Source organism: Manihot esculenta, chromosome 7, assembly GCF_001659605.2.
Source record: "Manihot esculenta cultivar AM560-2 chromosome 7, M.esculenta_v8, whole genome shotgun sequence".
Classification (NCBI taxonomy): Eukaryota; Viridiplantae; Streptophyta; class Magnoliopsida; order Malpighiales; family Euphorbiaceae; genus Manihot; species Manihot esculenta.
This window is the reverse complement of record NC_035167.2, coordinates 5,597,794-5,610,874: the sequence shown is the minus strand read 5'-3', so window position 1 is coordinate 5,610,874 and position 13,081 is coordinate 5,597,794. Positions and strand designations below refer to the sequence as shown.

Here is a 13,081-nt window from a genome sequence, read left to right as displayed (position 1 = left end):
ATCTCTTCTCTGTAGCAGAATCACCAGCAGGCAAAGATGCATCTACCATTGATTATCCCTTCCCTTTATAACTTCCTTTGAAGATGGTATTGTCTTGTTGGACCCATTTCAGCGCAGAGAACTTAACCCCAATGGAAGAAGTTGGAGTTGAAGGAGTTGATTTGATTTGACTAATTTTTAGGATTTCTTTTTCTAACCAATGGGTAATGAATTTGATTGTATTTTTATTTGAATGACACTAATTTTAATAATAATATTGTGTGAATCCGTCTTCATTGTTTTGATGTACTGATTTTTATTTAAAACATACTTATTTTTTTTACCTAATCTAGAATTATGTTGTTTAAAAATAATATTAAATTTAATAATGCTTAAATTGTTTTTCTAATTTTTCTGCAAAATTTAAATTATATTTTTAATGTCTTTGCAAAATATGTTTTGTTTAGATAATAGTTATTATATTAAATGATGATGCTACATGGTCCAAAGTAGATGGTGAGCTGTCACCGTAAAATTGGAAGTCACGTGGTAAAAATCTAATAAATCAATATGCAATCCCACCCATAAAAAGAAAAACCCAAACTACCATGGTATCTGGATCCAAAGAAAAAAGGAGATTCGGGTGCTTCAAAACAGGTCGGCCTCAGATCGGATAAGACTCGCCCTCATAACTTCAAGGCGAGGCTCCATAAGGAAATTATTATTAACAACTATAATCTAACAGATCCCCTTCACGGTTTCGATTACAGGATTTTCGACCAATTAGCCGGTGAAAATTCTTTACTAATGAATCAGCCACAAAATTGCCAGATTAGCAGAAAATACTATATTTATATCCACTTCCTTATAGTATAAAAGGAGAATGATCACATAGGCAAATGAATGATATTCAAAAATACTAAGGTTCTATGCAGTTCGTTGCATTCTCTCCATTCTTTAGTATACTGACTTGAGCGTCGGAGTGGCTGCCGTGGGTACTCACCACTATCACCTCACATTCTCTTCCTTGCAGGTTTAGCCAATCACAACACAGCTCCGTTCTTGCTACGTCATTATTTTATTTTCAGCGATATCATTTGGTTCCGCTGCTGGCAGCTCCATTGGATTTTCTCTACTTATTTGGATTAAAACTGGTCTCTTATCCATTTTCTCTAAAAAAAAAAAATCTCTCTTTTATCTTTAGAAATGACTGACAATTCACGGGTTGCTGTTATGGTTGCTATCAATAAGGATGTTATCATTTCTTTCACTCTTGGTAGTGGACAAAACACACTCCCTATTGTCAACAAGGTAGGTCCCAATAACCTGAGTATTGAGCAAATACTCCAGTACGTTAGAAGGTTGCAGGTTATTTTCGAGCAATACAAGCTCAGGAAGAAGCATCGTTCATGGGTCCCAGAGAAAGGGAGGAAGTCACTGTTGATACCTCAATGCCTTGGACAGAGACAATCCAAATGCGGTCCAAAGGAAAGGACAAGTTCAAAAAAGAGGAATTATTAGACGATGCTCCAAAGGACGACGGTTGGAAGCTAGTACGGGCTGCTCCAAGGTACCAGGAAGGACAAAAAGAGGACAAAAGAACGAGCAAAAAATAAGACTAACAATTGGAGAAGCAAGGATAGAGGGAAAAACACAAAAGTTATCCAGTCTCCCAAGGAAGGGATGACCAAAGTAAGTATAAGAATTACATCCCATTAATTGACTCACGAACACAATTCTAATGTGGATTAGGAAAAACGATGAGAAGGTAAGGTGGCCTCTCAAACTCAACCCTAAGAAAGCTAAAAAAAATGAGATAGGATCAAGTATCACTGTTTTCATGAGGACTACTGATATACAAACGGAGGAGTGTCAGCATCTGAAAGACGAAATTAAGAGATACAATACACTTTGAAAATTCATTAGAGAGAGTAGAAAAAATAGGAGGTCCAAGCTCGAGGTAACAATTCTCGAAACCACTCATGACAGTGAACTTGTGGGATTATTCATGTGATTGCAGGAGGACCGAGTGTTACTAGTGATGACAATAAGGGGAATGTCACAGATGTCTAGCTTATGGGTCAAACTCTAAGTTTTGAAATTGATCAGATCAGACAATCGAATCTTTTATTTTATCATTAAATAAATATTTATGATTTATGGTAATATTATAAAATCAAGATACATTCTTCAAGCTTCTTTTTTATAGGAAAATTAGAATCGATTGGATGGATGAAAGTATGGAGACAAGAACAAAGGCCGTAAGGTAATTGTCAAGCCATCCGGATATAGGTCCCATAGATAATCTGAGCATGGGTCTCGCATTATAATCCGGACGTTGGTTCGTGAAAACAAATTCATAAAAGGCCATCTGGCAATTGCCAGACTATCCGGGCATAGATCTCGCATTATAATCCGAGCGTTGGTTTGTGAAAATAAATTTATAAAAGGTCATAAGACAATTGCTAGGCCATCCAGGCATGGATCCCGCATTATAATCAGGCATGAGTTTGCGGAAATAAATTCATAAAAGGCCACAAGGCTATCCGGACATGGGTCTCGCACAATAAAGCATTTTTATACCAGATTGCAAGGCGAGTATATGTTAGGCTAGAAGACTGAGTGTTAGTCCCATCTCACAGAGAGAATTACATGCATGTGTCATTGATACAATCACTCATGGAAATCTAAAACTTTTTGCAAGGAGAAAAAATGACCAAAAGCTCGTCAAGGCTGTAAAAGGCCAAGAAGTTCGACAAGGTTAGAAAAATGCCCAAAAGCTTGCAAACGCATTTGATGCTCAAAAGCTCGGAGGCATGTCAGGGTTAGGATCAGGGCTAGAAAAATGCCCATAAAGGCTAGAAAAGGTCAAGGAGTTCATAAGGGTTAGAAAAATGCCGGGAAGCTTATAAAGGCATTTGATGCCAGAAAGCTTATCAGGGCTAGAGAAAGCCATGCCAAGCCAAGGAGCTCATAAGGGTTAGAAAAATACCTGAAAACTCATAAAGGCATTTGATGCCAAAAGCTCGTCAGGGCTAGAGAAAGCCACGCTAGGGCTGAAAAATGCTCAGAAGCTCGCAAATGCATTTGATTCCTGAAAGCTCGTCAAGGTTAGAGAAAACTCGAAAGCACGCTAGGGTTAGAAAAATATCTGGAAACTCATAAAGGTATTTAATGCCCGAAAGCTCGTCAGGACTAAAGAAAGCCCAGAAGCATGATAAGGCTATAAAAGGCCTGGGAGCTCACAAGGACTAAAAAATACCCGGAAACTTATCAAGGTATTATTATATCACTCGGATCAATTTTTACCAAGACAAGATCTTAAACCTAATTGATTGGCCATACAAGCAAGAAGAAAAGCAAGGACATCATGCGCTTAGCCTAGACAAACAAGCCAAATGACCAAGATCCTAAAGACATTTGTCACCTTCAAGTTTAAAAAATTGAAGACCAATGGGGGGACCTCTTATGCTACATGGGATTCGCTCAAAATAGGTAGTGAGTTGTCACCATAAGATGCCACATGGCAAGGATTTGATAAACCAATACGCGGTCCCACTAGTAGAAAGGAAGGCTCAGACGACTATAGTGCCCGATAGGGGTGAGCAGTATTCGGTTCAAACCGAAAAAACCGACCGAACCGAACCGATTTGAAAATTTAGTTTGGTTTTTTATATATTTCAGTTCGGTTCGGTTTTTAATTTCAAAAATTTCAGTTATTTTGGTTCGGTTCGGTTTTGATCAGAAAAAAACTGAACCGAACCGATTAGTAATAATAATATGTTTTTTCAATAATATAGAGAAATTAAATCATATTAAGATTAAAATATTTTAATTAAATTTTAAAATATTAAAAATAAAGTGTAAAAAATAAAAAATTATTAAAAATTGAAACCGATCAAACCGAATCGAATCGAACCGAATCAGATCGGTTCAGTTCGATTCGATTTCTGACCAAAATCGGTTCGGTTCGATTTTCATAAACACTAAAATTTTGATTTTCGGTTTATTCAGTTCGGTTCGGTTTTGAACCAAACTGACCGAATGCTCACCCCTAGTGCCCGAACCTAAAGAGAAAAGGAGACTCGGGTGCTTTAGGACAGGTCAGCCTCAAGTCAGATAAGACTAACCCTCATAACTTTAGGGCGAGGCTTCATAAGAAAATTAGCCTTAACAATTACAATCTAACTGATCCCCTTCACGCCTTCGATTATGGGATTCTCAATCAATTAGCCGGTGAAAATTCTTTATCAATAAGCCAGCCACATCATTGCTGGATTATAAAAAAATATTATATTTATACTCACTTTCTTACAGTATAAAAGAAAAACAATTATATAGGCAAATATGCGCTATTCAAAAACACTACTCAAGTTCTATACAGTTCATTGCATTCTCTCCTTTTTTTCAATATATTGATTTGAGTTTTAGGGGTCTTAGTCGGTGATTCAGACTGTTTCACTCTGGATGATAAATCTTATCTCCCATTGTCTCACTGGCCGACCTTGACTCCTGTTATTTTGAGGTCATATATAGTATTCAGAGTTTGCCTCGATTTGATACCGCTCTCGCGGCCTGCATCAAAACAGTACTTTACTCCTAGATGTCCAGTCAACTGCTGCGCCTTAACGTGTTTCGGGGAGAACCAACTAGTTTTGAATTCGAGTGGCATTTAACTACCATGGGCATCCACCATACCTCACATTCTCTTCTTTATGGTTTAGCCAATTACAGTATAACTCTGTTTCCGCTACGTTATCATTTTATTTTTAGCCACATCAAATAATTACTAAAATTTAATTTAATTATAAAATATATAAGTTAAGTTAAAAATACAATGGCAATAAAACATATGATTTATTTATTTACATATTTATATAAAATAAATAAAATATTCTTGATAGATTACAACAATAATTTTTAAGTTTATATAAATTTAAAGTATCTAACCCGATAGAATTTAAGAACTTAAGAATTTTAAATTTACAGGAATTTAAATTAATTAATCCAGCTATATTATCATAAACTTATATAACACTCATGTAAAAATTCAAAATATAATTATGAAACTCATTAATTAATAAATTAATTTAAAAAACTCGTTGCAACGTTACCAAATATTAAAAGAATTTACTAATCAGGATTGTGTGAATTTTATTATTTAGTCTTCATAATATAAATACAATTTATTAGTAGATCCTTTAATTTATAAAAATTAAATTAATTAATTTTTATTTTAAGTTTTTCTCAATAATTAAAATTAATAAAAAATTAATTAATAAATTTTTTAATATTTCAGAAACATTTTAATATATTTTTTAAAATTAAAAAATTAATTAGTAAAATTTTCTATTAAAACTAAATAATAATTCTTTTTAAAAAATAATACTATTTTTGTTGAATTACAGAATAAATCGATGAAATAATATGATGGTTGTGGAAGATTGTTGCAACCGCCATAATTCGGTAGTCTCCACGTCCTGGTTGCTGGTGATTCTCCATTGAACTGGTATGGACGGTAGTAGTCGCTTTTGGAGAAAATCAAGCCTTTACAATGGTGGCCGGAACCAGCTACGCGGTGAAGTGGCGCATTTGGAAGCTTTTGTTGGATCTGCCACCGGGTCTCGGGTCTAGGGTTTCATTACTGGGTTTCTTTTGATCCTGCATTCTAATTAGGTCTGCATTACACCCAACTTGTCTAGGGTTTCATTACTGGGTTTCTTTTGATCCTGCATTCTAATTAGGTCTGCATTACACCCAACTTTTTTTTTTTCAATAGGGGTGGGGAGTCGAGAACCTTTGACCTCACAAAGGTACAAGGATGGACTTTCCACCAGACTAAGCCTCGGAGTACGCATTACACCCAACATTATTCTCTCTATAAACTTTGTAAATATATTAAATTTAAAAATAATTATAACAATAAAGCTGATATGCCAAGTAATTAAATTGTCACATAAATTTTTAAATTTAAAATTTTTAAAATTAATTAAAATTTTATTTTAAATAAAAATTAAAAAGTTGAGAGAGTAGAATTTGAGAGATTTACTCAAATTAAATTATCACCAGACTAAATTTATAAGTACTAATTAAAATTATATTAAAATGTAAATATTAAATTAATTAAATTAAAATTAAAAAATTAAAATTAAGATACACATATTAGGCAAACTTCCGATTTTTTTAAAACAATTGGAATTAAAATTATGAAAGTCGACAAAACAGGATTGTCTCTAAGTGCTGAGTGCGAAGAAATTTCAGGATTCATTTTATCGTTTCGTCTCTGTGTCAGCATCAAGACGGAGAGGGAAAGCTTTGGAAAGAAAGAAAAAGAAAGTATTCTTCTTGATCTTTATGTTTACGGTCTTCTCTTGAGACAAGGGAGAGGCGGCACCTCGGAGATATCCGAGGTCCAATGAAGTAGGAGCACAGAACATGTCCCTTGTCAGGGGATTCCAAAGGGATGTTCTCTATTTTTTTTATTTTTTATATGCAACCGCTTATATTGCATTTCATAATTTAAATGGATAAAAATTTACATGAGAGGATTTAAAATTTAATCTAAAAAAAATAATTCCAAACATCTCATAACACAGTTCAGCTCATACTCAACAACCGAACAAAATATGACTTAACCGACTTAAAATCAAAAACACCGGACGAGCGAAGAGAGCATCAGTAAAGTCTAAGGAGAAACACAATTCAATAAAGCTATGGAGACACTCAGGGGCTGAACTCTCTACGGTCTAGGAGAAGTCAGACGAACCATGGCCTAAACATGGAATCTCCAAAGCCACTCGCATCCAATGAAATTTCTATTGAGCCGACAATGAAAATTTTCACCAGAAACAGCCCTTAATCATCCAGCGATTAGCTACAAATTCTATTAAATAGAAATAGTCGAAATGCCAACTATCAAATGAAAAGAAAGAAAATCAAGAATTACAACCATTCACACCAAGAAAAACACAAGAAAACCTAACAACACAGGAAAAAACTCAAATCTCAAATTTGAAAAGACTAAAATAAAAATTTATAAAATACAGAAACACTATATCTGGATGACCGAAAAAAAGGAAAATCAAGATTGAAGTCCGGATCGCCGATGCAAAATCACGATAGTTTTTAGGAGCGTAAACGAACCTCGATTCGATAAAAGTTCAATCGGACTCGACTAGTTTTCTAAAACTCACTTTTGAGATTCGTTTAATAAATGAGCCGAGTTTGAGCTCGCGAACAAACTCAAGTTCCTGAACAGACTCGCGAATAAATTCATGAACAGACTCGCGAATAAATTCATGAGTTCGCCAACACCAATCTCACATTGAAAGTTGAAGGGATATTGGGAATTGTGACTTTTCTATAAAAAAACAATCTTCTACATTCTTTTTTATTAGTTTTGACTTTGAGAGATTTCAATTAAATAAAAATATTTAATTTAAAATTCTTTATAATTTAAATTTTATTTTAATTCAAATGAATTTAAATTATATTGAGGTTGTTTATAATATAATCGAACTTAAATTCGAGTCTAAATGAGTTTAAATTTAAATTTTTTAATTAAATTTGAGTTGACTCGTCAACGTGATAAATGAGTTTATTACTAATAGAGTTGAAACAGAACTCAATTTTAATATTTGTTTTATAAATAGAATTCAAATTTATAAATGATGATCAAATCTAGCTCTGAGTCCAAACTCAAATTTTTAAATTTATTTTATAACTCAGTACGAGTTTATCAAAACTTTGATTCAATTAGGGCCCTAATGGCTTCCCTTCTCTTTCTGTGATATAATTTAACCTATGAATATTTAACCACATCATAAAAAGAGTACTTTCACTCTCATTTCCTCCTCTTTCCACTTTCCTTTCTCGGTTTTCTTTAACAAGGGCTGCAAGAAATTTCGTGGAAACTGTAGAATAAGCATACCCAAAAAGAAAATAATAATAAATAAATAAATAATTGTTTATGTTTATAGAACAAGAATGTGGCTATATTTTCTATGATAAACATTATTTCCTTAATTGTATTATATCCTCGTAATACTTTGTGTGTCATCAGAAGAACCCATCAAGAAAATCCTTGTTTATCTACATTTTTTTCGGCAAAGAATACAAAAATGGCAGAGATAGCCATATCCCCAATTTTGCAAGTTGTTTTTGACAGACTAGCTTCTCCAGTTCTTGGAAAGCTTCGTGAACTCTGCAATCTGAAGCATAACTTAGAGAAGCTACAGCAGTCATTGCCTATAATTCAAGCCATTCTTGAAGATGCAGAAGAGCGGCAAGTGACTGACAAAGCTGTGAAAGCTTGGCTGTTGAAGCTCAAAGATGTGGCTTATGATTCAGATGACTTGTTGGATGAGCTTGCTGCAGAAATCACTCTTTGTGAGAGTCACTGCAGCACTGGGAGTCAGGTACGCAGCTTGCTTTTACCTTTTGAACCATCAAGGCGTCTTTTTCGCATTGCTTCTGATCTTGAAAAGATGCTTAAGGTGTTGGATAAAAAAATAAGCGAAGGACTGCACTTCAATTTGAAAGAAAAAGCTTGTAATATGCAGTCTGAGAGTGCAGCTAAAAATAGAGACACAGGCTCCTTTATAATTAAATCAGAAGTTTATGGGAGAGGGAAGGATAAAGAGAAGATTTTAGAACTTCTATCACCATCTTTCCATGGGAAAATTATAGGGGATGTTACAATTATTCCTATAGTTGGTATTGGTGGGATTGGAAAGACAACCCTTGCTCAATTGGTTTACAATGATGATAAGTTGATAGGTAGCTTTGATTTGAAATTGTGGGTTTATGTCTCTGATGATTTCAATGTTAAAAGGATAATTAAAGCTATTGTAGAGTCAGCAACCAGGAAAAGATGCAAGTTCTCAGAGATGGATATACTGCAATCTGAACTGCAGGATTCATTATGTGGGAAAAGGTTCTTGCTTATTTTGGATGATGTATGGATTGAAGATCCATGTGAGTGGGAGAAGCTTGGAAATTTGTTGAGAGGTGGTCTGGGGGGAAGCAAGGTAATAGTGACGACTCGTAGTAACAAAGTTGCATCAATGGTCGGAACAATCTCTCCATATTATCTCACAGGCTTGCCTGAGGATGCTTGCTGGGCTTTGTTCAAGGATCGAGCTTTACCATTGGGAGATAATGAAAAGTATCCTAAATTGGTGTCAATCGGAAAACAAATCCTCAAGAAATGTGGAGGAGTGCCATTAGCTCTAACAACTTTGGGAAGCCTGATGCGTCTCAAAAGAGAGGAGAAGGACTGGTTGGATGTGCAAAAGAATGAGCTTTGTTACATGGATGAATGCCAAAGCCAAATTCTGCCTGCATTAAGATTGAGTTACAGCCATTTGCCTGCATATCTTAAACGTTGCTTTGCATACTGTTCACTTTTTCCGAAAAACTATGAATTCCAAAAAGAGAAATTAATCCATTTATGGATGGCAGAAGGCTTTATTTTAGCACAGGAAGGAGACAGACAGCTAGAAGACATAGGAAATTATTATTTTGATGAGTTACTGTGGAGGTCCTTCTTTCAGGAAGTTAAAGTTGGTAAACATGGCAACAGGAAAGTGTACAAAATGCATGATCTCATTCATGATCTTGCACATTATGTTGGAGGAAATGAGTTTGTGAAGCTGGAGAAAGTTCATGGAGTTAAACTTGCGCGAGCTCGTCATGCATCAATAATTCACAATCATAGGCCTTCAATAATTCCACAAGCTTTGTTGAATGCAAAACGTCTACGGACCCTGCTTTTGATGTCTCCTGCAGTTTTCTCTGGAGAACTTTCCTTTTTGCCCACTAATTTTAAGTACTTACGAGCGCTAAATTTAAGTGGGTATGGCATAAAAAAACTGCACGAATCAATCTGTGAATTGATGTGTTTGAGATATCTTGATGTGTCCAACACATCTGTTCAAATGCTTCCTGAAACCATCTGTGATCTTTGTAATTTGCAGACAGTTGACTTATCAGGTTGCTCTCACCTTCACAAGCTGCCCAGCAGGATGGAAATGTTGATCAATTTAAGACACCTTTTTTTAGTAGGGTGTGAAGCACTGACATGTATGCCAGCTGGAATCGGAAAGTTGATTCATCTTCAGACATTGCCTATATTCATTGTCGGCAAGGGAATTGGAGAAAGCATTACTGAACTTAGATCTGTCAACCTCCGAGGTGAGCTAAACATCAAATGCTTGGAGAATGTCGGAGGCCCAGCAGAGGCAAAAACTGCAAATTTGAAAGAAAAGACCTACATTCAGGTGCTTCGCTTATTCTGGGAAGATAATGACGGAGGCATGAAGATCCAATCTGCAAGGCCAACACATTCCAGTGGCATGAATACTGGAAGAAATTTTCAGTCATCAGGATTATGGCATGGAAATCATGGTGGTGATGCTCAATCCATAGATGTGGAAGAAATCCTGAAATGCCTTGAGCCACACCCAAATCTTGGTAAGCTTTTCATCAGAGGGTATCCAGGAGTCAAATTTCCACAATGGGTACTTCCAAATCTTACTGTGGTGGTTTTAATCAACTGCAAAAGGTGTGAAAACTTGCCAACCCTTGGGCACCTTCCTTACCTGAAGTTACTGTACCTGCAAGGCATGGACAATGTTGAGTGCATTTCCAGAGAATTCTATAGCATTGGCACCCAGAGACCATTCCCAGCTTTGAAGGAATTAACTCTCAGAAAGTTTCCAAAGTTGAAAGAATGGTCTAAGGGCGATGGAAGAGAAGCATTTCCTTGCCTGGAAAAGCTAATTGTGAGCAAATGCCCAGAGCTGAGTACATCACCATTGTTTCCATCACTACAACATCTAGAGTTGCACGATTGCCATCCATCGATAATTACCTCCATGGAAAATCTATCCTTGCTTTCTGTTCTTGTGGTTGAAAATATCCCTGGATTGACAGTTCTATCAGGAAAGTTGCTGGAAAACAATACTTTTCTAGCCTCTCTGAAGATCAGCTCATGTGGAAGTCTCTGTTGTCTGCCTTCAGAACTAGAAAAACTCACAGCTCTCAAGTCATTGACAATATGCTCATGTCAGGAGCTATCAGCTTTGCCAGAAGGATTGCATAACCTTAAATCTCTGGAGTCCTTGGAGATTAATGAATGTCGCAATATTATCTCTTTGTCAGATGCCAGTGTTGGAGGCTTAAGCAGCCTAAAAATCTTTTCCATTGAGAACTGTACTAATCTTACTTCTTTATCAGCTGGACTGCTGAATCTCATTACTCTTGAGCAACTCACTATTGTAGATTGCCCAAATTTGGCTTCTTTGCCTAATGAATGGAGAAATCTTTCAGTCCTCAGGAGCTTGAGCATTCTATGTTGTCCAAAGTTGGATTCTTTGCCAGATGGGCTGCAATATGTTACAACATTGCAAACTTTGGAAATTCGTAGCTGTCATGGTCTGAAAGATTTGCCAGAGTGGGTGGATAAACTTTCTTCATTAAGATCACTGGCAATTTCAGATTGCAAAAATTTGACTTCCTTGCCAGATGGACTGCAACACCTTAGTAAACTCCAGCACTTGTCTATTCAAGGTTGTCCTAATCTTGAGAGCTGGTGCAAGCAAGAGAAAGGTAGAAAGGTCAGGCGGAGTGTGTCTCATGTTCCCCATCTCTACATTGGGTCACCTGAGTTCCAGAAATAGTTCAGAATAGATGCATATCAGGTTGAAAAAAGAAAACTCTCATTTACTTTTTCTGCTTTAGTTCGTTGCAGCATTGGTTTTAACACAAGTTTTATGATAGTCTGATGAGTTTTTCTAAGTAACCACTGTAATAAAACATCTGATCCCGTAAAACTCCACCAAAAATGAGTTACTTTTAAGAGTTTATGTTCTTGTTTGAATCCTCTTTTTGTTCATGTTTCTGCATGACCAGTTAAAGATACCGAGGACTCTATTGTGCTGTTAAGTTTCCTTCTTGGTAGTTGTTCAGCTTTTTGTTTCGCTTGTTTTTCTGCTTTTATGGCTTCAAAATTTTTTACTTGTAAACCTTATATACCTGTTGAATTGAATTCTATGACCTTAGATGCTTTTTCTAATACATAAAATTTTCAATGGCTGGTCCTAGAAGACATGGATATAGATGTAGATGAACTGCTTGGTAATGAACAGCCTATACAACTGTAGAAAAGTCTAGAGGAAGATTATTGGATGGTCTTCAAAATCTGCAGCCAGACCTGAAAGGACTCAAGTGGATTGTGGTTTTGAATATGAATTTGGAGTTCAATTTTCTGTCCTTGTTACCAGCACCTCTATTGCCGTTGCTCCTCCATTTCAAAACTCACCTGGTATTAGTTTTGAGTATTCAATTTGTATTCTTTGCGGCCAAATCAAAGGTTTTAGTATTTATTATTATATATTATTAATATACAATAATAAATTCTATTCAAGAAATTATATTTTTTAAAAATAAAGTTTATTAAGCTCCAACAAGCAGCGGTGGATGTAGATGACAACGGTGATAGCGGGCGGTGGTGGATGACAATGGTGATAATGGTAGTAGTGGATGAGGAAAATCATATGCTTTGTCGCAATATCCTTTAAGTATGTTAATTTTTTGAATGGTAAAATGGAGGATAGAGATGGGTGAAAAAATATATGAAATAAAGGGTGTGCAAATAGATTTTACAAAGAATAAATAATAAAAGTTTTATTTTTTGAAAAGCGAAAGAGACTAAATTATTAATTATTAATATGATAAATTATAATAATTTAAATTTAATAATTTGATTGTTTAGTATTAGAATTACAATTTTACTTTTTATTATACTTTAATTTTTTATATTTTTTAATTTTTATAGTTATTTAAATGAATAAAATTTTAGTTTAAAAATATTATACAATTAGTCCTATTAATTCTTTAATTATTTTATATTTTATCACGGTTAATATTTCTTTTATAATAATTTTAATCGATTATATATATTTATTTTATGTAATTATATATATATATATAGTATTTATAATTAAATTATATTAATTATAATTTTATAAAATTGTCAAATAAATAAACAACAATATAATAAAAAAAATTTATATATATATATATTTTATATAATTTTTGC

At 34.8% G+C, this 13,081-nt stretch overlaps 1 protein-coding gene across 1 annotated transcript; it reads left to right on the top strand.

Annotated features, from left to right (window-relative positions):
- The first annotated feature begins 7,973 nt into the window (after nt 1-7,973).
- Nucleotides 7,974-12,346, top strand: LOC110619145 (putative disease resistance protein RGA3). The gene is made up of 2 exons (XM_021762403.2): nt 7,974-11,681; nt 12,078-12,346. The coding sequence occupies exon 1, from the start codon at nt 7,983-7,985 to the stop codon at nt 11,658-11,660; it is 3,678 nt and encodes a 1,225-aa protein (XP_021618095.2). The 5' UTR covers nt 7,974-7,982; the 3' UTR covers nt 11,661-11,681; nt 12,078-12,346.
- The last annotated feature ends 735 nt before the right edge of the window (nt 12,347-13,081 follow it).

Bases quoted from the DNA above. Each gene is read 5' to 3' on its own strand.
- LOC110619145 (XM_021762403.2), top strand. From the start codon at position 7,983: ATGATAAACATTATTTCCTTAATTGTATTATATCCTCGTAATACTTTG.